This window comes from Numenius arquata, chromosome 10 (assembly GCF_964106895.1).
Source record: "Numenius arquata chromosome 10, bNumArq3.hap1.1, whole genome shotgun sequence".
Taxonomy (NCBI): domain Eukaryota; kingdom Metazoa; phylum Chordata; class Aves; order Charadriiformes; family Scolopacidae; genus Numenius; species Numenius arquata.
In genome coordinates this window covers 41,850,890-41,876,287 of record NC_133585.1, presented here as the reverse complement: position 1 = coordinate 41,876,287, position 25,398 = coordinate 41,850,890, and the positions used below count along the sequence as shown (strand labels likewise).

Below are 25,398 nucleotides of genomic sequence, written 5' to 3'. Positions count from 1 at the left end.
TTCTGAGACTTCAAATGCTGTGTCTTCTTTTTGCAGGTTCAAAAAAGGATCCATTCCACAAAAAAAATTTCTTGAAAACACTGACAAAACCACTTGCTGTAAATTGAGACCATTCCTAATAAAATATTGTCCTTTAAAACAGATTACAAAATACTATTGCAGTTGTTTGAAAAGTTTTTAGCTGTAATCTGACACCTCAGTCTCTATATTCCTCTGCTCTTCTCGACAACCCTTCAATTCAACATGACTTTCAGGCAGCCTGGTTTTATTTCTGTGAACCTGCAAAACGAGAAAAGATGAAGCTTCAACATGAAAGCTACGTGCAATGCCATCTCCTTCAGCCCTCATCAAACATATGGAAAGCGATAAGGCGCTCAGTCAAGTGTGTGTGCCTGTGAGAGCCAGGAAATCAGCATCATGTCCTCTGGATGTGACAGTGAAGGAGGATTTTACAGGGTCTGGAGAGGTGAAGAGCTGGAAACAGCAGGAACTAAGAGGAAGGGTTTTTTTAAAAAAACAAAACAAAACAAAACAAAAATATTCTTGGTTATATTCATTCTGTTCCTCTTTTCCTGCTCCCCTTTCATTCCCTCTTTTTTCAAAACAGATTTTCTCCCTTGTCTTCCGTAGAAAGTAAGAAGGAAATAGGATAGTCTTTGCTATTCCTGAGTCCCACCTTCACAGTCACCTTCATACATGCCTGTAAAGAAAAAGCAGCAAACACACTGACACCAGCCCAGACTTGCTAAACTGCTGTCCCATATAAAGAAGCTGAGCGCTAAAGCAGGTATTGGAGACCTATAAAAAAGCAGGATTAACAACTTTTCACAGTGAAGCTAACAACCTTGAATGGAAATATGTAATGAAACTATGCTAGATAAGTTTAATTCATGGTGTTTTCATCTATCTCGGAGGAAAGGATCTAACATGTAATAGGTGCCCCGTATAAGACTGTTTTGTATCACACAATGGCATTGGATTTATGAAACAGAAGACCTGCCTTAATCTGTTTAGTAGTTTAACAGTATTCAAAAACTAACTTCAATTTTCAGTTAGTTAAATGTGGGTTAAGAAAAAAAAAAAATATATGTATCAGTAACAAAAATCTAAACTCACCTGAAGTTGTGGCTTGTGAGGTATCTGATAGCTGCTGGTCTGATGCGAGCAACTCCTCCCTGACTATGGCTTCCTCTTCCCGTGATAACACAGAGATATGGTTTACCGCCGGTCTGCTGGTACTCTGTAACAGCAGGGATTGTAACGGTTAAAATCTTCCCTCAGCAGAGACTTGGCACTCAGTTATAACCTTGCCATCCATTCTTCTGAAAACTCTCACTACTGACTTAGAACTTCACCTTCCCGTGCTGGCTAAGTATCTTTTATATAAACGTAGCCATTTTTCCCCTGCTCTGAGAAAGATATTCTGAAAAAAAAACATAGGCAAGCTTTTAAAATCTGGATTGCTTGCAGTATGCATGTTGAGATCATCACAAATTCCTTCTAATTTCATAGCAGCTTTGCTGTTTCTATCACTTCATCTTTGCTTGGTATTTCCATTCTGTGATGTAAATTAAAATTGCAAAATTAAAAGAAGCGTGTGTGATTTAGCTAAATTTTTAAGTGACACTTCTCTCTATTGTTTCACATTTTATCTTAAATTAATGTGACTAAAGAAATATGACTTTATTGGATAAAGAAAGGAAGAAGGAGAAAAATACAAAACCACACAGTTTTTGACATTTAAGTCACACTTATTTTGACTAACTTCTGCTATGTTGGAGCACACGAATCAACATATCAGCACATCACATGAGCTTTATTAGGGTATCTAGCCTTGATAATAAAAGAAATTGCTCTTCTACCAGAGGTAACAGCAACGTAAATTGATGAAGAGTTTGAAAAAGATGAAAAATATAAATTAAACTGGATTCACACAACAAGCTAAGATTTGTCAGTTCCAGATTATCAGTTCACATGACATTTTTCCTCAACTACCCTCTCTCTCTCACTTAACTTTAGTTGGGTTTTATATTAGTTTACTGTTAATTCTGCCAGCGCTTAGTGCCTGGTATCGATCCCTTTTCCCCACACCAAAATAGACTTTATTTAGATTTAGGTGAATGGACTGAAAAGAGAGTCTCTACCATCATTCTAGTGCAGCTCAGGAAATTTAGCTCTAAAAAGCAAAGTTTACACCTTAAAGTAAACAAATGTCCTTTTAGGAATACCACAAGATAACACAATTAAATTATCTCCGATGTATATTGAAAGAAAAGGATTAAGGCCCCAATGAGCACTTTTGTTTCTACCGCAAGGAGAAGCTGTTTCAAAAAATTGGGATTGTGCAGTGGTACCTTGCACAAGAAATTTTTCTTATAAAAGCATTCCCAGTGTGTTTAAGTTTATAGGGTAAACTAATAATGCAGAAAATGTAGTTTTTTACAGCAAGAACACCCATAAAGTACTTGAACACTCCACTGAGAGAAAAAACAAGCCCTCAAGCAAAACTGAACAAAATGACATTTATGGAAGCAGCAGTATTCCGATCTCAAGAGATCCTGCTGACAAATCGATACGGAAGTTACTGAAAGATAGCTCAAATCACACACTGTCATGTAAAAGTTGAAGACAACATAATCATCGTGGTTAGAATTCCAACATAATGATTTTTCTTTAAAGATTGAATAAGTAACATAGCTCTGACAAAGCAATGCAAACACGACACAAACGTTCGCATTGCCACGTCTGTTAAAAATGCCAGGAAGGATAGATCAAATCTTCAATTTGAAAAAAAAAAAAAAAAAAAAGGATAAAACAGAAGGAAAAGGAAGATGTACAAAGAAGCGGGAGGGACGGGACAGGGACACATGAACGGGACAAGACAGAGAACAAAAAGGATCATTGCCATGTCAGAGAAAAACAATTCCCTGGGGGAACTTTGAAAATAAAACAACACAAAAGCCAGTTGGTTTTACTTGTTATTAAATTACATTAATTCCCTAAATTCCCATATATATTTTTAGCAGAAAATGAGGAGAATAACTTTTAGGGGGCAGGAACTATTCGTTTATTCCTACCTTCACTTTTTTCCTGCAGCACTCTGGACAAGTGATTCACAGCTTCATCCACATGGAGACCATGCAGATCCAACACATTCATAGGGAGCAAGGAAGTATTTACTTTCTCAAAGATTTGCACAGCAGCAGCATGGTTGGCTTCTTTCATCTTCTGCTCATGAAGACGACCCTTTATGCATAAGCACAGCAACTATTACACGCTGAGACATAATCTAAGCTCCACACTGGTCGTTGCGTACAAAATGATAGTACTGGCAGGGTGCTTTTAGCTCACAGTTTGAAGCAGTAACATTTACACTCGCAACAGAACTTCTAGAAGAGGCTCAGTGAGACCTACTCACAAGGAGATTTCATGAAGTCTGTTCTTAAGAAACTATTCAAAACTGGCACAAAGCAGAAATTATAACAAAAGCCTTATAAGAAAAAAAAAGCCAGAAAAGGCAAAAAACCATACGGTCTTTACATAAACTAAAAAATTACATTCCATGCCGATTTTCAGATTTATTATCCTAACAACAGAATTCTACTTTCTGAAAGTATTTTGCTAAAAATGTAATGAAACATCATCAGAGAAACTGCCCAACAGCCCAGGAAAAACCTGCTGAGTGCTATAGCTGAGGTTAATTCTTCTGAACGCATTTCCTAAAAATCAGGCAAGCCAAGGGCAAACGTTTACTTTTTTCCTTTTTTTTTTTTTTTAATAGTTGCCTATTAAGTCTCCTAATATTTTTGACAGATCTTTTGTGACCAATAAGGTCAAACACAGTCCCTATTGTAATTAGGACTATTCACATTACACAGTGAACAACTACCCACTATTTCCCATGAACCTTGCAGTGTTCTTATCTTTGGGCGTAGTCTGAAAAGGAATGGAAGACTTAACTCTGGGTATTGGACTGAGCCTTGGGGCTCAAGAGAACAGAAGTGACAGTCTGTCTTACACTTTCTTAAAATGGATCATCTGAAGTGCATTAATGTCAGACCAGAGACACCAGCCCCGTAACTCTCATTTCCAGAGGAATCCCAAGATAGGCTAAGGCCACGAAGCATAAAGTGTTTTTAATAAATAAAGGTAGCTTAGTTTGCCTTTTTATTACCTAAAAGAAAATATATGATGAATTTCCAGTTTGTACGCCTCATTATGGCTAAGAACAAAAGTAAGATTGAACATGAAATTACATTTCTATTTAAAATCATGCAGACCTTTGTTTAGAATCTTTCCAAACTTCAAGAATATATAAACCAAGAACATAAGGAGTTCATTATAAAGGCCAATAATCAATATTTCCTACATGCACAGTAACAATCTAAACATTTTGAGTGATACGTTATACCAATTGCCTGAAAGCTTTAAGATAATAAGCAAATTCAAGTGATTCATTATTACATTTTTTGTTCTGTCATAATGCAATTCATAATTTAGGATTAAATGTTTCTATAATGTGAATTCTTACCAAATTTTTATATGCTATTAGATCAGGGAAAAGCAACAGTCTTTGATGATATTTGTAATAGAATTTTTAAGAGCTGTCTGAATGAAGTGTGAATGGAAGGGTCTCACGTGAAGGCACCGAGAAACCAACGTATAGGAACACTTACAAGAACAGTTGATACTTATAATCAGGAATATGATCAACAGTAACCAACTGGTATATACCGAGAAATGTGCTTAGACCAAGACCAGAGAGCCTGTGCTCCAAGGCCAGAGAGCACAAGACTGATCAGGAGCAGACCTAAACTCCAAAACCTGATGGCTGGCAAAAGGCATGGCATAACACACCATGTTTATCCCAACCCATGGACTGTAGCCATAAAGATGGTCAGAATGAGGAAGCAAAGACAGCAGGCAGCAATCTCGCCCAAGATTTATGGAGGATGAAGCAAGCAAGATTCTGAGGCAAAAGATCACATCTTAATACCTATCTGACTCTTTAAAGTACAAAAGACATGTCTAAAACCAGTTCATCGCCAATTAAGAGGAACCCAAGGGACATACGGAGGATTTGAAAATAGATGTTTGCTGCAGTCCATGTCACATATGGGTGAACCTGGCCAGACCACATGGACACACATCTTGGTGCTTACGGGTATTTGGATGTGAGAGTGGGATCTATGAGAAAACAAGCACGTGTGACTAAGTACTAAATACCATCTTTCCTGAGGTCTCGCACATCAGCTTCCTCTATCAGTACCACTACTAGTGAAAGGGAGTTTACTTGTAAGGTGATTCTCAATATAACACTTACACAGGGAACAGTAATTGAGCAAATTTATCAACTCTAGAAGGCACAATGTTTGTCTTATCACTTCCAATTCAGTATTTCAGTACCTCTCTAAATTCAGGCAAAAAGTACAATATTTACATTTACCTGATGTGCATAAAATGCTGCCACAGGCTTCATACCCATGCGATAGGCCTCCCCCGCCTTTTTCAAACACTCCTGTCTCTTTTGCTGGTGACAAAAAGCTTCTGCTCTTAGATCATCGTATTGTGGATACTCAAAATCTTGAAATGCTTCACTCAAAGGATCATCCTCTTCCTTACTTTTTTTTGCCTGTAGGAATTTGCAATGTTGAAGCTAAGTATGCATTGTAAGGTGTTTTCATTAACATAGCTTTGGATATGTTTGTAACTATTATTTTTAAAAAAATGAAAATACCTTCTTCTCCCGGTTCTTTGCAGCACTGTAGGAAGAAACAATTTCATTTTGCTGAACACTTTCTTGAGCTATAACTGTTTTTACAGGATCTGCCTCCAGAACACAGTTCAGAAACTGTTCAGTTTGTTCTAAAGAGTAGCTGTAAAGGATAAGTAAGATCTGTGACTTTACAAATACCTTAATAGCTGCTACATTTATTAAAACGCGTATTACAAACCTTGATATTGTTTTACAGAAATAGATGACAATGGAAATAAAGCACTAGAACAGAATTTCCCACCATATTACAAAAAGGCTTGCAGACTCACTGTACTGCATTACTGGCATCAAGACACATGCAGCCTTGGTTGACCGAAATGTAATTGAGGGGCACTTGAATATTAAAAGGACAATTAAATACTAAAGTAAATTGCATCCTACCTTAATCAAACAGACATTAGTTTAGAAGCACACACTGCTTTTTGGGCTGGATAAGTTACTTCATCTTAAATCTTCTCTGGTCAGGATTAGATAGTACAAACTAGTTTAAAACTAGCTCAGTTTTCTGAAACTGTTATGCAGGAAAATCCTTGTATTTCCAGTCAAGATTTGTTATGAAATTTAATGAAATAGGAATAGGGTCATCAGTTGCCATCAGATTTTTAATAAGCCCCTTTTCTTCTTTATTCTTCTTGCTGTTCAGTAAGCAGACAAGAGGAAGACTGATCAAAAGTAAAGATAGATTTTGGGAAAGCCAACACTATGAAGAGAAATTACAATGTGAAAAACAAGGGATGGTGAAATGTTCAAGCTATAGAGATGGATGAAGGACGCATTTTAAACGTCCCACAAGGAGAGGTTTTGATAACAAACTGGACAAGCAGAAAGACTGACAAGTAGGCACACAAACCCATATGCACAGACAGACATTCAATTGGCTAAGGATGATAAAAAGTTTCTCTTGAAAAAAAGTTCAGTTCTCAGGAACTTGGATTTAAGAAGGTCGCCACATAGCGCAGAAATACAATGCAGAAAAGAGAATGTCAGCAGTAAGAGATGGAGAGATGGCTCATTCCTCCAGAGCTGCTGTAGTAACCAGGAGAGTACTGGCAGCTAACACCAGGCGATGGCAGTTTTCCTCCTGGGTGGATGCCATTTTCTGGGAACCCACTATTACCACTCCCACTAATTCCTCCCACTTGTTTTAAACCTCAGCTCTAGAGCAAACATGCAGGTCCACTGACAGTCAGTCAGAGGTCAATAGCCAGAGACATTCTTCTCCCAGTGAAAGGAACTGTCTACTCCCACAAAAAAGAAACAAGTCTACACATAGAGTTTTTATGCCCTTTTTGCTTTTAAGATCAGCTGGTTTTGCCTTAATTTAGACCTACAAATAGTGTGCTAGTTTGGAAAAAGCCATTCTTTAGCAGTATCTTAACTCTTAATATTTAAGACAATAACTGTCCACTATTGAGCGTAACCGAGTATCATTTTTACAAATAACTTCAAAGATTTCTTACTTGTTATCCCTGAAGATATCCATTAAGAAATTTTGATTAATAGTTGGAAACATCTCAAAAAGTTGCTTCTCCTTTAGTTTAGCGGCACAGTCTTTTCTAGCCATAGAGGGAACACGATTCTACCCAGAAGACAAAGGAAAAATATTACCAGTCCTTGATTAGAACAAGATACAGTAACAACAAAGCCAATCCAACTTTACTGTTATTTGTCAAGATTTAAACAAAATATATATTCAGTAGGTACGCACCCATAGCAGTGACAACATGCCAGTATCAGCCTGCCACACTGATTTGATGAGAATAAAGTAAGTGAGTTGTGTCATACACCTCTGCAGTCATTTGAAGTGACTCAGCTGAAGCTTCCTCTTAACTTGGACAAAGCTAAATGAGGATTTTTAGGAGGAAATTGCTAGTCTATCTAGTCCAATGCTAAGCTTGTGCAAAGTCCACCTCTCTATATTGAGGGCCTGGGGTTGAAACAACATTTTATTATTAAACAGCATGAAGAATTTTGTTTTGTTGTATCTGAAGCTGTACTGTAATAAATATTCATATTTGTGAAGTCATGCTGAGAAGAAAATATAATTACAGCCCAGAATAAATCAGACTGATCATTCCAATACTCAGATTTTAAAAAAAAAAAAAAAAAGAAAGAGGAAGTGGTCAAAACAAAGCCAAGCTCCATGAATCCCCACTGAAAATAAAGCTGCAGACATCACAGTTGTTATTATCAGTAAGCCACATACATGCAGTTCAAAGAAAGAATCCACAAACCATTCTTTTAGAGTACAGGCTAATCCGTCCAACTTTCTATACCAGTAGAAACAAAGTTCCTCTTTTTTAGGACAGCTACTTATGAGAAACAAACAAAAATGCCTGTTCTGAACAACTGCCGGGCAGTAGAGGGCAGCATTAAGCACACGCCAACCAGACAGGGTATGCTGTGTGGAAGATACAGAATTAATAAAAGTCTTTTTAAAAAATCACTATTTTCTGACAAGTGGGTACAGAATCCTGTTTGAGATTAACCTTGAGTACTTCTTTTAATGTCTCATCTGTTTGGAATGTTGTGGGTTCTCCTTACAAAAAAAAAATTAAAATCAATCCACTTATAAACAAACAAGGCATAGAGCTAATTAAGAACTTTTTTTGATATCGCTTTCGCAATAAAAAGTGTGGGTAGTCACACTGATCTTTGTTTTTAGGTGAGCAATAAAAAACAATTCAGCCAAACACAAATGCTAACCTGTATAGTGAAATGCGCCATGATCTGTTTGTGAAACAATCAAAATATTACTTTTTAAAATGAGATTTATATTTTTCAAACTGAAACATCTACCACAATCAAACTCCTGTATCACAACAATAAACAGTACTAACTGGCATACATTTGTCACACGAATTCAGGGTGTAATCAGCAGCACAAAGATGAATCACCAGATAAGACATTCTGCTTCATTAATAGTAATGAATTTAAACTGCATTAAATAAAAAAATGGTGCTATCCATACCAGGTCCTGTTTCTCCTGCATAGCTATTTCTTCGGAAATTATTTGTCTGAGAGAAACTTTCTGAATCTGAGCATTCCAGTGATCCATAAAAGGAAAAACATCTGATGTTGCTGGTTTTTTAGTCTGTATGTCATTAGATGAGCCTGAAACCCAGCTCATTTTTTTCTTCTGTATTTTACTGTCTGCATTCTGAGATAACAGCATTTCTGAGTCATCTGTATCTATCTGTTGAATCACAGGAGGACCTTCAAAAGCAATAAAAATAAGGTGACAAATAAAACAATTATTACCCCTATTTATACAAGCAAAGCCAAAATAATTAAGATAAGTTTTTCAACCTAGATGGTTTGTTTTGCTAAAATGATATTGATGCTAAAACAGAAAACAACACATTGTTTTCACCTTCCTCACTTCTATTTTCCAAAGACTGTCTGATCATCTTTATCTAATTTGTAAATCAAAAGCAAAAACCAGACTCTCTCACCAAATTTTCAAGTGCCAAGACATATCTTACAGCTGTAAACTATCTTGCACATACCTTAAGTGGGTAGGTTTATTTTATAAGGGAATTATCATCTCATGTATTTACATGTATACCTCCCTTTCCTCTACAATTCAAGGACAGATGCTTAACAATCTGGTTTTACGCTTCTACAAGTTAACCCTAGCAGCACTGGTTTGGTCATTGGAGAGGAGCGTTTGCACACACACTGCAATCCAAGTCTTCACCCAGGTCCCCTGCAAGAGCAGTGGGGTTCTGCCACAGAGCAACTTTTGTTCTGGGAGCTGAATGAAAACTAGAGTGCTAGAGATTGTAACACTTTTAGAACAAAGACATACGTCCTTCTGCTACAATCAATTCCTCTGACAACAACCTGTGAATGTTGTATTCCTGACCTCCTTCCCTCACCTGCAGAAATTTTGTTCTGTTGGTAATTTTCTGGCCGCGCTTTTTCTTGCCACAGAGATTACAGAAGTCCCACCAAACAGCTGTTTGATCCAGCCAGGGCTTCTCTTTAAGCTCTCTGAAGTACACAGAATGATAAGCTTTTTGCTTGCATCTACCTGTGACTAGTGATTCTGCTTATAATTAACTTATTTTTAATTAACTCCACACCTCCGTAAGAAAATGGTAAATGTAACCAGGGGCAATTAGTAAAAGTTTATCTTAATAAATGAATCCCTCATTTTTAAATAGACAGAATATTTGCAACATTACTGAAGTTTCAAAGATTTAAATATTTTTATAATGAGAATTAAGTATTTTTTTAATTAAGAGAAATACAGAACATACCTTCTGCAGACAACTTATATGATTCATCTGTCCTCTGACGCTTCTAAATAAAAATAGTAAAACCATGAATGTAAGCTATAAATTTTGCAATGAAACTTCGCAAGTGTTAGCTTCTAAGTAAACCAGCTTCAAAATAATGTCTCTTGGTATTTCTAAAAGATTTAATATTTTAAAAGAAATATATTTAAGAAATAATTACAAAGTGAAGTTTAAAAGACAGAACTATCTTTCTGAAAACACATCAAACTGGAGAAACATGCCCCACTGTTAAGATTTCACAACCTTAATTAAATAAACCAAACAAATTTTCCCAAAAAGCATTATGAGTTTCATAAGGCTAGAAAGAAACTCAATTAATGTACATGGAGATGTTTTGTACACATAATTACTCAAAGAACTCTTCTTACATGTCAAAAAGCCAGTAATAATTTTTGGCCAGTAGAATTTTTGGTCAATCTCATGGAGAAATTGTGCATTATGATCCTTCTTTTTTAAGAATCTTGGTTTTGTGATGAGGGACTCATGACATGCATTCTCTTCATCCCCTGAATTGTCTTTTAACTGTGCTGATGATTATGACATGCTGATATACACCACATATTTTACAAACTACTATTGTATTTTATCATTATTCTTGCAAAGATACTTCTATCATACACATTTAGATCAGCACATAAGGAGACAAATGGTCTGACAAAGCATAAGTGTGCCATACCATGTCACGAGCAAGAAATCTACTAACCAGAATAGATTCTTTCCATTTTTCATGAATCACTCTTGCCAAATTCAGATCAATATGAACCACACAGTCCTCAACAGTCAGTGATCCTTATGGAAGAAAAATATATTCATTAAAGCATTCTATAAAAAAGCAATTAAAGTACAGTAGCCTAGACTTATTAATTTGAATTCTGGAGATTCTGCACAAACTGTCATGCCTGAAAAAAGCTTCAGCAACTGCCAAGTTGAAAAAAAAGCATTCCACACCGAATTCATTATCTGGTGTTCAAAAACTCTGAAAGGGTAGGAAAAAACAAGTTAACAATAATTGTATCTTGTTGAAATATGACTACCTGAACAATTACCTTTTTCCTTCTTTTTTTTTCCAGAACCTTCTAGAATTAGACCAAAGCCACTGTTAATTTACAAGCAGAGTTTCACTTGCGAAACTGTGATTCCCCCTATTCCACAGGCAACTGCTTTTATGTAACACAATATACTTGCCACTGCCCAAGAGCAGTCACATCCCTCCTTTCCAACACAAACTGAAGGAGGCAAACTCCAAGTATTCCCTCTACCTCTAAAGAAAACAGCAGGAATTATCATGGTATCATAATGATACATCTTCTCCCTAAAAGATCAGATATTATTTCTCACCCTTTCAAAAATAAAAGGGCAATAAGTGCATATGTATCAAATAAAAAGGCAGGGCATATTTCAGACACAATAAAACACCCTTCTGCTATCAAAACCAAACTTTTTTTTTGGAGGAGGTAGGCATGGGAGGCAAAGAGGCCAGAAGTCAAACCCACCAATAAATCAGGTATCCAGAGTTTCACATCAACTAATCTTCAGGAGAAAAGAGAAAAAATAAAATAGAAAAAAAAAAAGAAAAGAAAACAAACAAGCTATATATTCCTTGTGTGTTCTTTTCTTCCTTTTTCTATCAGTCTTTAACTTTTGTGGCACATCTTCAAGCTGCTTATGGCTTCCTTCATCATAGTGTCTCAGCAGACTAGTCTGTTTTCACCTTTCAAGTACAGCTGCGCTTTATCTTCTCTCTAAACCATTCATCTTCTCCTTCCCCAATTTTACTGGTGCCTAAAGCTTTCTTTTTTCCTAACCAGTCATAATTTGCATCTTCCTCATCATCTTAATATTCCTTTAGAGTTTGAACATCAGCTCAAAGGCCTGTTGCTCAAAATGCAAATAAGCCAATATATTTTCTTATGCTTTTACAGTATACGCATATACAAAAAGACAAAGGCAGAAGGTAGCAGTACTGCATTTGTATTTCTTGCCACACTTAATTCAGTTCCATTTTTTGGATTAACAATAGTATCACAAGGAATTGTGCAAACCTGTTCCCTAAAAATCAAGCATGAAGCAAAAAAAAAAAAAAAACCACAACACAGGCAAAGGAGGAAAGGTTTTCTTACCCAAACTGATTTTTTTCATAAAAACATGGATATAATTATGCTCATACCTGCATCAATGCCAACAGGGCCAAATATTTCTTTCAACTGGAGTGCCAGTTCAGGAGCTAATCTTAGTTCTAGGCAATCTATATTGAAGGTTGCACGTGATGCTGGTATAGGGTTTTGCATCTTGGCTTTAGTTTCATCCCCACTTGGAGTTTCAATTTCTTCTTTACGACATATCTCCCTGGAACTCCCCTGCGTTTCTTTATCTGTCTGCAGTTCTTTATCGCTCCTAGGACCCATGAGAGGTGCATGATCCTTTTCCAGTAACGAAGCAGTCATTTTGGAATTCTCTGCACTGCTTTCTGAAAGGTTACTGTCACTTTTGTTATTTAATTCAAATTTCAAATCGGTCAATGTTGCGTTAGGACCATGAGGTAAAGTCACGGGTATACATAAACCTGCATCAAGGTGTGAAACTGATGCCTTATTTACAGCTTCTTCATCAGGACTCTCAGACTCTACCTTCTGCTTTCCTGAAACGGATGGCTCAATGCTACCTGCTGCTGAGCCGCCCTCGTCAGTTCTAGGGGCTGCATCTCCAGAATTTTTCAGTTCTGCCGAATCATTCAATGAGGCAGCAGCCAACAAGTCAGACACATCAGCATCTGTCACAATTGCCTCGGTAGTCCTACTTTCTGCAATGCTGAGCGATGAGTTCTTGTCTTCTGAAGGCTCAGAGATATCACCAGCCACAATTATTTGCGGTGTTTGTTCACAGTCTTTGAGATTCTCACTATAGTTTGTACTTGCCTTGAAATCAAGGTCTGCAACAACTGGCTCAGCTTCTCTTACTTGAAAGCATTCAGTATCAACATCTTTGCATAACTTTTCATCAGAGTCTAACAGCAGGCCTGTGGCCCAGTCTATGTCTTTGTTACATCTTTCATAAAGATCTTTCAGAGCTTCAAATGAAACAGACTCAAAGAGCTTACATAGCATATTTAGCTTTTCAGACTCATCAATATTGATAAGTTCACTTTCTTCCACAAATGTACTTTTATCATACATAACTCGATAGGGTATCTTTTCCTGAGAATCTGAGGCATTACCTATATCTTTGGGTTTGAAGCCGTCTAGTCTGCCATGCAATACTTTGGTAGTCTCAGGAAAAAGCATTTTCTTTTCTAATCTCCACAGGAGAGCAAAGTCCTGTGATTCAGTCTGTGAATAGCTACTTTTCTGTCTACATGAGCACGTATCATATTTCTCTTCAGCTGTGTTAAGCATAGACAAGTGTTCCTCTTCTTTGGGATGGGGCAAATTGTTGTTTGTAAAAGTGAGGGCTAATTTGTGATGTTTCCTTATTCTCTTATTTTGCTGGGTTTTTTTCTCACCTACTGTTTCACTAGCTACTGTTTCGGCTTGGTGCATATGCAAATTCTGTGTATCCGGTTGCTCTGCAGCGTTCACAGGGGTCCCACGAAGCACATCTACAGTCTCAAGAGCGTTTCTATTAATGTCATCCTCAGTATTTCTACCTTCAGACTGATTTGGACTTGTCTTTCTCGTTTTCCTTGACCTTTGTTGTCTCTGTTCTAATGAGCCCGAGACAGGCCAATGTTCTATCATTTGCAATTCCGGCGTAACTTTATCCGAACTAAGAGAGGAACAGCTAGAGGTTAGATTTTCTTCCTCATGTCCTTTTTCAACAGTGTCGGTCCCACGCAGTCCCGCTTGCTCTTTACCTAACCCAGGATGCTGCTGACTGGGAGCGTTACCTTCCTCATCGCTCTTCAGAGAAGATTTTTCTAGTCTTCTAGCTCTTTTGACTCGCTGTCCCATTGTTTGTTCTACAGGCCAGTCACCCAGAAAGTTTAGTAGTTCTGGTTTTCCTGATGTGTCAAAAGCTGAACGGCTTGGTTCCACTATGTTACTGCTTTGTGTTGATTTTGGTTCTGTACGTATTTCGCCAGATTGTTCACCTTCAGTTTGGACTTTGAGAACATCATTATCACTGTGTTCCTCAAGTCCCCCTGTAGGCAAGCATACTGTCTCTTCAGTCGTGGTCAGATCAACCTCATCCATTTCGGTTTCAGTATTTTTTTCTGTTTTTTCTCCCTTTTCTTCTTTCTTCTCCAAGGGCAGTTCTTTTTCTAAACAATCTGATAAATAAACATCCAAGTCATCTTGAACGGTGCTGTTCTCAGAATTGTGTTCCACTGAGTTATTTTCCATTTCTTTCTCCTCTTTCTGAAAATGTTCAGCATCACAGTTACTTTCTAATGTTAGAGAAGTACTAGGAAAAGTTTTATCTTCAGCTAATTCAAGAGGTTTCACATCGGAGGCAAACGGCTTTTCTTCCTTTACATCAGAATGTGTCTCTCTCTTTCTGAAAGACAAATGAGAACGAAAGGTAAACCCATTTCAAAACTTCTTTAAGCGCTTGTCCACATTTTTAATTTTGGCTTGGCTATTTAATATTTTTCAAATTGCAGACCAGAAACCACCTTTTAGGAAACTAATCATCCAGCTGGAGAACTCTAGGGAGAGGAAAACAAATTGATGACAACTTAGCCCTAACCTCAACGCTCCTTTATAAAAAAGAAGGAACTAAGAAAAGCAGAACTTTCCTTGGTAAGTATCTCTTTTTTTACTTCAGCATGGTGCTAAGTATACTTTCTCAGAACGCTATTTTCCCCCATTCCCAGCATTCAGTTATGTACTGAAGCACTCTGCTGCCAAACATTTCCTCCTTCAGATCAGCAAACCTAGTAAACATGCTTTTATTTAATGACTGTTGCTCTCTCCCAACAGCTCAATGCTAAAGTAAGCCTAGAAGTTAACTATGAGAGGATGGGCCTTTTCTTGTCACACCATTTTTCACAATCAGCTACGTTCCATTAATTATCAGTGCCTACTTCATTTCAAATACATGATTACATGACAAATACATTTCAAATACATTTTCATGCAAAAACCAAATGAAATAATAACTAAAATAAAATCTGATTTCCTATGCGTTATTATAATGCACGTACAGCATTATTCAGATTAGCCATTCCAAAACAGTCATGTATACAACCAACATAAACCTAGACAAGTCTAAATTACCCAAGAGCAAGTAAATAGCTCATTAATACTGCACGAAGAATTCACCTTCTATCACAAAGACATCATCTAATACCAACACAGACTCAGAAACAGTAATTTGGTCTTATTTGGGACTACATTCTTCTGAAAAGCATTTTATAGATTTTAAGTGTTTTGTATCCACAACATACATCCAACAGCACATTTCTAAGATAAGAGAAAGTCAATCACGATTGGCTTATTGAAAAGTAACACTCAGCCACACTGGGAGGTTTTCAAATCTAGAAATCCTGATATTCCTAAAAATTAAGAAAACTATGTAGTGTATGTCTTTTTATAATTCAACAGCATTATCCAGGTTCCATTGCTATGAAGTTTTAATTTTTAGCCTCTCTTGAGACTACAAAGCTAGTAAAGCAATCTAACCTATGGATTTCCTCCTGACAAGGATCTTCACTCCAGCCAGCAGCTTCTGATTTGTCTGGGACTGAAGAATTCAATATTGAACTAACAGTAAGGCAGCGTTCATATCGTTCCAACATTCTTTTGATCTTTTCTTTAGATACACCATGAATGTTTCGCCTATCAATTAAAAGAAAACATTGAAAAAGAAACATTTCAGATTTGTATATTACAATGAGAGAAGAGAGTAATTTAGTAATAACTTAATGATACTAAGTTTACAGCAAGACTAACCAGAGAATTCAGGGGGCCAGGGCAAAAGCTGTGAAACAGCAATTCTTTATCAGTACACTAAGGCATTCCAAACAGGGTATCTCAGAAAAATCGCTGCTCCACTTGACTTCTCCATCCCACCTGGTGGCCCTGTTCTGCAATAAGATGTTTGCTTAATAGTAAAATCTAAAACTCTACCAATAATGCATCTTCTCCAAATAAGTATCAGAAACATACCATATCAGATCCTGACAATGATACAGGATACCAAACTGGGTATGGAAGATTTCTGAATTCAGCCTTCCTTCTCTGGTTTTGCTAAACTAAGAACTCCTTGAGCCTTGAGGAAAACCTATTCACCTATTATTTTGTATCCTTTGGCTACAAATTGCCACTGACTCCGTTAAACACCAACTAGCAAAGTGCTCTGCAGCAGTTCCACCTAGAACAAGTGAATCCCACCAAGGATGGCAAAACAGAAATTGAAGCTACAGGAGAAAATGTTTAAGTCCTATTTTAGGAAAGAAAATAATCTTCCTTACCTGACTTGAAAAGTGGCCAACCTTAAGCTAAGCATGCAAATTCAGATGACAGATATTACGAAATCACAAAATAACTTATGTTGAAAGGGACCTATGGAGGTCACGTTGTCTGAACTCCTACTCAGAGGAGGTACAGCTAGATCAGGTTGCCCAGAGCTTTGTCTTGTCAAATTTTTAACATCCCCAATGACTGAAAGTCTACAAACTCTCTGGGCAAAGTCTTTCAGTGCCTTATCACCCTCAGAGTAAGTTCTGGGGTTTTTCTTTTACATAGTCAAAATTTCTGAAGTTCCAACTTGCTTATGTTTGTTTTGTCCTATCTCTGCACAATTCTCAGAAGATACCGTTTTAGTCTTCTCTATAAGCTCCCAAAAGGTAGCTGAAGACAACAATACAATCCTTCCTTAACATGTTCTTTTTAAGGCTGAACAAACCACTCCTGCTCAGTTCAGTATCATCTGAAAATCTGCTGAGAACGCATTCTGTCCCAACATCCAAGCCATAAAAAGGACATTAAATAGTAGCAACCCTAGTATTCATCACAGAAGGACATCAGCCTCCTCTTGGACTTTGAACCTGCCATCCAGCCAATTTTCTAGCTACCTTATTATTCACTTACATAGGGTTTACATCTTGCCTATTTTGGCTCTATGACTGTGTAGAAGGTCCTGCTAGAGAGGTAAACAACAACTGTGATGTACAGGGGTTTGTCCCTCTCAAGCTATCAGGTGCTGATTGCCTTTAAATGTTTCTGCTGCTACTGAGTTTAAGTAAGGCAACAGACCGGCAGGACGCTAAACCAGCCCCAACCAGACATCATTTTTGCAACTTCAGGAACAGAAAGGAGCAGTCACCGTACCTTAAATGCACAAGAACTCCAATCATTAAACCATTACATAATATCTGTTGCCAATAGTATCTTTTGTATGTAATTAGAATAAAGTGACAGGAAAAAAATATATCTTAATACATATAAAATCCCACAAATGTAAATGTTGTAGGAAAAAAAAAATATTAAGAACGTAATTATTATAGCAAAAAATCTTGGCTGATATCTTGCTACTTCACCAGCCACTGTACTAAGCAATACCTTTTTTAAAATCATAGTTCATAGACTGTGAAAGATATACAATCTAATATGAAGTTTTCCTTTACATTCTTACCTTTCAAGTTCTTTTGGTTTAAACTTCCACCAAGTGTCTGGTTCTCGGAACATGACTTTGTATTTGAACTGCTGAGCCTGAATAAAATAGGTATAAAACAAAACAACCCATATCATCCATTTCTTATTTCTACGAAAAGGCACAAATATAGCCTGCTTCTTTAAAGATATTTTCTGTATTTTTTGAAACCAATTCAACATTTGTTCATTGTTTCACTTCTGATTATACAAATGGAGATTTTTAAGAACATGTACATGCATCTCTTGCTGTAAAATTATATGTGTAGCACGATCACTATTTTATATCATCCCTATAAATGTTCTAACTCTGAGACAAGATTGCAGAACAACTCCTCTTTCCAGGTATTGTACGCACATGTCCACAGCCTCTCCAAGACCAAAAAAAAAGCTCACTGTTTCCATTCAGAGCTGACCAGATGCGAGCCAATTCCAAAACAAGCAATTCAGTTACATTAAGACAGATATTGCGGGCAGCCTTCCTGCTATATGAGAAACTTGAGCATGCTGCAAGTAAATAGTCCTCATATGGTCTAGTCTTATCATGACAGAAAAGGAGCTCAAAGTCTAATCAGGAGAAACACTGTGAGGAACTGTGCCATTTCTCCTCGTTCCTGTTTTCAAAAAAATTATCACCTTAACAAACCTCACATTTCCTGGAAGAATTTTTGTTGTATCTTTATTTCAGTATACAGCAAAATCAAGGACATAATTTTTACTAATAAAAGTTTTATTTTATTATCGTTGCATTTATTTACAATTGTCAGATTAACAATTCTTTCATAAATTATCTATGTTAAGTCCCACTGTTCACTACCCTATTATCACATGCAGCATACGTAGAGTATCAGTTCAAGAGCTGTCAGTTCTACGTACTACACTCTCCAATGTGTTTCTATACCATGGTAGGAGAAATCCCAGATCTACTTTATAATATTTCTTTCAATACATTATTTATGTTAATCAGAACCAATTTTATAAAATAACGCAGTTCTGTAAGCAAAAAAAATTATTAAAACTACCATCCAAAACGACAGATGACCAATAGCAAAATAAGAGCTAGATTCTAAAAGTGCTGATGCTCATTTAGAAACGATTAAGCAAAATAGCGAGAAGATCTAGAAAACTGAAGTATGAGAAATCTATAGAAGAGTTCACCAAGTTACTAAAACCATTAAAGATAACTTTGGAAGTCAAATGTAGATTGCATTTATGCAGTACTAAATAAAACCTGGTCACTTTTAGTCTCTAAAAGCACTACATTACCAACACAAAATAGTGCAGGTGCATTATTTTGATTACATCGCTTCAATAAAAAATTATTACATAGATCTGCATAACTTCAAACAAGCTAGCAACATTTGATAACTCTAGCCCTCCAACTAGTCAGCTGGTATCTGCCTCTAGGTTATATTTAGGATGAAACTAAGACTGAGTTTTCAAGTTTCATGTAGCTACAAACATTACCCTCATTAAGTGGTGATGATTATATTTTTAAAGTAGCTTAGAATTTTACTGATCATATAAAAGAGTAACGGAACTCAGTTCCCTCAACAATATTTACGTTTTCTCCCAAGCACAAAGCACTTGGCTCTGTCACTTGGAAACTAGGCCAGGCCAATACTCAGACACCCACAGAATATGACACTGGGCAATATGATCCTGTGTGACACTTTTCTTTGACTCCAGACTTCCTTGTGAAATAACAGCTAGGCTGAGAAAGACAATCGCATTTGAAAACACGTTGTTGCCATGCTGGTCAATAACCCCTTTTCACATTGATTAAATTGTAATACTAACCAAAGTAACATAGGGCTTCATCTCCCACGCTTGTATGTTTGTGTTGTCTATTATTATAGGAGAGATTCTCATTTCAAATGCTTCTTTGGCTGAAAGACACATGTGTGCAAGAGAATGTGATATAGTTAATTTTGTTATAATAGGGTGTACATGTAACATTTATACTCATTTTCTAAATTTGTAATATTTTTTTAAGTAGGCAATCCATAATGATTAACCACTGTGTAAAGAACTCTTGCCACAGATTGATCTGTTTCAGGGCCCTCTTTTATTTTAGAAATTGCCCCCTCACATGTAAAGCTACTGAGATATGGCATTATTCTTTTGAATTAACATACATATGATAATCATAATCAAGGAATGAAAATGCAGATGTAAACCGCACGAAGATGACTAATCAATCAGTAAATTAAACTTAAAAAAACCTACATGATCACCTTAAAGTGGACTTCTTTGTTGCATACAAAATTCTTGGCTTTATAACAGTCTTAAGATTAGTCCACTCTGCAAACTGTATAAAATATGAAAAAATCAAAAGAATTATTGTAATTTAAATATACAGTAATGAAATGTTTAGAATCACTACCTGTGAGATACACCACGTTTTTGTAGCTACATTACAATGCGTTTGAACAATCAAAGTTATCGTTCAATCACACATTTATTATTAACTCATTTCTCCACTGATCAGAAATGTAACAGTAGGAAAGTGATCATGGTTGAAATTTAGCAAATAAAAGTTTAAAAAGAGTCATTCTATGATGGGCTTAGCAAGAGCCACTATCAAAAAATACACCAATTATAGGAAAAAAATAAATAATTTATTCTGTCTTGCTCTTATAATTTTGTTTTAAGTTTGCCAAGAACTTAGTGCTCAAGAGAAAAAAATAATCAAGAGCAGGAAAATATCTCTGTAAATTTCATTTGTATCAACTCCTCATTGCCTATTGCATATGCATATATAACGGCTCACCTCTGAAGAAATATTTCTGGGAGATGGTACAGATTACCACTCCAGAACTGGGACACAACCCAAAATACATACCATGACAAAACCTGAGGACAAAACAATTTTTTGACAAAGACACTGGCATTTTTAATTGCAAAACACACAATGGACAGATGACTTCTGAGTTTGTGCTCATATTCTTTTACCACACACATATTAAAAAAATACTTCTATGATGGGATAAATGCTTGTCCTGTGACACAGGTATTACAAGACAGGCAGCTTTTTAAACGGCACACAAGCATTGAACTGTAAACAAGCAAATTAATCCCTTATTTACTTCTCACCTCGTTTCCTGTTCCAGTCATGTGCTTCCCCTAAGCAATCGGGATCATAATGATATTGTCCATGTTTATAGAAGTAATCATCAGTACTAAGAATGATTCCATCTGGGTTATCCTCAAGCAAAGCCCTGTGGAAGATCAAGAAGTAAATAGCTTTTCCCCCTTCTCCTCCCCAGCCCCGATATCTACTGCCATACATAGGTGTATTTAGTTTCTTGCACAAAACCAAGATTATTTGGAATGGAAGCAGCAAATTTAAGTAAGGGGAAAAAAAAAATCATCATCCAGGCAAAGATGATCTATAAATTTCCTTCTGTTTCCAAAGGCTGAGGGTACCTAGGGGAAAAAGCTGACAGAGGTTTCCTACAAGTTTCATTTCAAAACAAGGCAGGTATTTTTCCACATACATCTAGTGATGTACTTTCATACTGACAAATACACACATAGTCTGAATTGCACCAAATACTTCAGGTGCCAGCTAGAGGAGTCTAAGCTTAATCTAGGCTTTTGGAGAGTTAGAAGAGAAATCAGGAATTCAACCCAAGAAGCTCCACATGTAATACTTACACAAAAGAACTCCAACAGTGGAAAGGAAATTTCTGCCTATAAAGAGCTGGCCTATTTCCATTTATGTTATTGGAAGTAAACACCCAAAATGAACAGGGACTTGAAGAACACAGCAGACCCAATACTACTGCAATGTTCCTCTGCTGACATAAGGTCCTTTGGCCAGTGACGGAAGTTAAAGCTAATCCTTCCTATTTCAATTTCCACTAGAGGTCAAAGAGCTGCAATTATTATTACTCATCTTGCTGCATGTACCATGTAGCTGGCAATTAGGGTATAAGCATAGCTATTTACAAATGTCAGAAAATTATCTCTGTCTGCACTAAATCCTGTACACAATTAAGCAATTTCTTTTAGAAGCTCACAATATAGAAGTTCTACCTTGCCAAATATGATTTTCCTGATCCTGGAACACCTCTGAGAAGAACAAGTACTTGACCTATAAGGTGCATCTTTTTTCTCATCATGTGACAAACAGGTGGCTGCTGTGCTTGCGAGAGGTTCAATTTTGAGTTTCTATCTTGATTTCCCCATACCTTCAGAGAAGGGTTGCTATCCCAGGCATTTGAAACCACTGGAGAGGAAAAAAAAAGTCCTTTTTCCAAAGTCTTATAGTCTGAAACAGGTCTCCACTGCCCTGGACTGACAGCCACAGGAGTTACAAAGCTGTGACTTCCACTGCATGGATAAAACACAGGAGCCATGAGATTCCAGTGTTGTTGAGGTTGACAGGACGGTGTAGAACAATTTAAGTTGCAACCCTGCTGAGTTTGCTGAAAATCTGCAGGTGTTGGTGTTTTGAAACTGGATGTTTCAAGAGAGACATACGCCTCTGGAAGACAAGTGCTCTGGTGGCTGTTAAAGACAGTCACCACCTCTTCATGCTGTTCCAGGCACCCTGAATTAGGATTTCCAGTGACAGCTACTCCAAGTTCCAGAGGACTTTGGGAGGATTCACCAGAAGCAGCAGTCAGAATTTTTTGATCCAAAACAGTATCTTGTGTCTGTTCAGAATTTCCACATGATACTTCTCCATTTGATTGTTTACAGACTTCTGAAGCTACATCACACTGAACATGTATTTCTGACAAATCAGAATCTTCCAATATCTGTGCAAAAGTGTCTGGTGCAGCTGATGAGCTTGTCTGAATGCTCAGCTGACTCACTGGTGGCTGAGGACAGCAAAAGTTTTCTAAAAGCTCATTATTCGTCCCTGTTAGCTGTGGAAAAAGTAGGACATCACAAGCTGAATCAGATTTTTCCCACTCAGGAAATTCATTAAAGCCATCATGTTCCACAGAGTGCTCACATACTATTTGGTCATTTGCAGAATTAGGTAATTCATCACTCGAGCTGTATCTCTGAAAGGCATTTTCTATTAAGGAATCCAGTTCTTCAGTCAGCTGCACATCAGGTGATAGCACCTTTTCTTTTTCTTCTTCAGAATTACTTTGTTCTGCAGTACTTTCCCCCATTCTTTCATTTGCAACAGATCTTTGCTGGTTAACAAGAGCTAGCGATGATGCTACTGAATCAAAACCCAAAGTTTTTGATGATGCTACTCCTTTGGCGTGGGTGGACAGCTCTAGCAGATAATCCATAGCATTTTCTACTGTTGAATAAGGTAAAGAGAATAAAGCATGGTCAGCTGAACAAACACAAGCTGATGTGAATGCAATTTCTTTACTTGAAGGAGTATTTCTCACAACTAAAGAGACAACCAAAAGACAGTTCACCAATTCATCTTTTAACACACCTTCTGGAACTGCCTTGATCTTTTTCTCATTAGAGGTAAAGGCAGAACTCAATACAGGCATATTGCAAAATAACAACCTAATAAGCATAAGAAATTACTAAGGAAATATTATCTAAAAATTATTAATTTTAACTGCAAAAAAATCAGAACTGGGTATTTTAATGGATACTCATTTCTAACCTCTTTCATATAGGCGAAATAGTGTAAAATGAACTGAAAAACACTACTGAGGACTAAAGAGATACAAATATGCAAAATACATTATGCCTAGGCCCAATTGAAAATGTCATACCTAATATAGTCTGAAAAATCCAGTTAATTAAGTCTTTGTAAAGCCACTAAATGGAGTGGAAGTTGGCTGCGATCAACATGAACAAAATGAAAACCTGGCATAAGGATTATTTGAGCCCTAAAGCTAAGCTTTTGTTTCCTGAAAAGCTGTGTAGCAAAAAGTCTAAGTCCACTGAAGTGCAATTCTTTCTGCACACACATTAAATAAAATCTTCCTTGTCCCTCCATCTTCTCTACTATTTGAGAGCAACTTATTACTCACATGAAAAGATGCTAATCTTTCAATTTTTAAACTATTGTTAATAGTACAACACAATAATGAACTCAGCATATTTACTGAATTCTCCGATAAGTTTGCAGATAAATGTGTTATTTTGATAAAGGTAAATCTTATTAAGAGTTCAAAGCATGAATCAGTAATTCCATCAATTTCAGTTTTAAAAGGAGTAACAATCATAGCAACAGACACGAGAGTTATAAACTCCATACAATTTCAGTAAGGTAAAAACAGCAATAAAAGCAGTCCCTACAATGGCTACCTAGCTTTCATACATATAAAAATATGCCAAACTCTGCCGTCTTTGCAAATAGTCTTAGAAAAATCTCAGCTAATCACATCTGATCATATGAATACAGACTGATCAAAATGCTCCTTATATGACATTCTCCTGCTAAATAACTCCTCAGATGTTGCTATCCACCACCTCACCCATTACTTTTATTATAAGTGAATGAACTTGTATATAGAAGAATTTCAAAGCCACAAAAGCATGGGAACAACTGGGCACAGACATGAAAATAGTCTGCCAGGAGAGGTGGGTATCTAGCTTGGCAGAACACAGGCGGAGAAACACAGTCCAAGCAAGGCTGCAGAGAATTCAACATGACAAACAGAATTTACCCTGCAAAAACTAATCCTCAGTGGAGATGACAAGATGACAGTGCAAAATAGAAAGTAAAACAAAATCTCAATTCAAGCATTTAAGGAAAAGCAAATGCTGCCAGGACTACATACTGTGTATCATTGTCTTAAAAAAAAAGTTGTGATTTACAACATAAAATACCCCTCCTGCAGAAACAGTTTATGCATCTAGCAGATATGGCACAGAAACTAATTGGAAAAAACAGATTCTCCTCACAACTCTACCAAAACCTGCTCTGTGTCACAGAACAAGCCACTTAAACTGTACCTCCATTTATGGAGCACACTGCTACTGCAAATTACCAGCCTCACAGAAACATTGTCAAACTTGGAGAATCTTGCATGGAAAGAGCTATAAAATTTCAAAATATTATGACTCACCTATTCATTAAAAACTAAACTCACAAATACGCTTGCAACACCCACACCAACTTTTCTGGAGTCGCACTAGTTAAGAGCTGTCTGTGTACGGAACAAAACTGTAATGCCAAGTGTACATTATTTACCTTTAAAATCACATTCAGACAGAACCATATAAACCACACTAGGATCTAGGTCAGAAAACATCTCTGACATGCTGTTGAAGAGCTCTTCCTTATTGACACTATGCACTGCTAGTGACACTGAGTGGCCTGGGTCCCCTTGGAATACACCAAAAGCAGTTCTGTCAGAATTGCCATTCTTCCGTGAAGGACTCCCACCAGTTTTCCTTCTCCGCGGCATTTTATTTTCTAAAAAATCAGCTTGCTTTTTGTTTTAGTTTCTTCACATGAGGCTGGCACCACCAAGCTCAGAAATCACAAAAAACCTCTTGTAACTGGGGTATGCATAACAGAAATAGCAGACCTGGAAAAAAGAAAACAAATTTTAATAAAATACACAGTCACATTTCCATGTCTCCTATTTAGATAGCTAAAAGATCAAAAAAAACCACATCAGCATCCAGGAAAGCATTTTCTAGAAGGCTGCCTTTCTTCTTTTCAAATAGCTGACAGCTAAATAGCAGCCTTATTTTCCAACTAACTAGGTACTGAATCTGCATCTGCAAGAGAGAACAAATAAAATGGAGTTTAAAAGAAAAATCCAGAAGAGTAAAG

The 25,398-nt window shown here is 36.8% G+C and overlaps 1 protein-coding gene across 1 annotated transcript; it reads right to left on the bottom strand.

Moving 5' to 3' along the window:
* Window positions 1-233: 233 nt before the first annotated feature.
* N4BP2 (NEDD4 binding protein 2) lies at window positions 234-25,147 on the bottom strand. Its single transcript, XM_074154234.1, has 16 exons — window positions 24,808-25,147; window positions 21,714-22,944; window positions 20,769-20,893; window positions 19,473-19,561; window positions 17,656-17,732; window positions 15,702-15,857; window positions 12,248-14,574; window positions 10,784-10,869; window positions 10,042-10,084; window positions 8,748-8,992; window positions 7,237-7,355; window positions 5,738-5,876; window positions 5,447-5,632; window positions 3,078-3,246; window positions 1,117-1,240; window positions 234-279 (listed from the first exon to the last, which is right to left on the bottom strand). Exons 1-16 carry the CDS (start codon window positions 25,022-25,024, stop codon window positions 234-236), a joined length of 5,379 nt encoding a protein of 1,792 aa, XP_074010335.1. The 5' UTR covers window positions 25,025-25,147.
* Window positions 25,148-25,398: the final 251 nt, after the last annotated feature.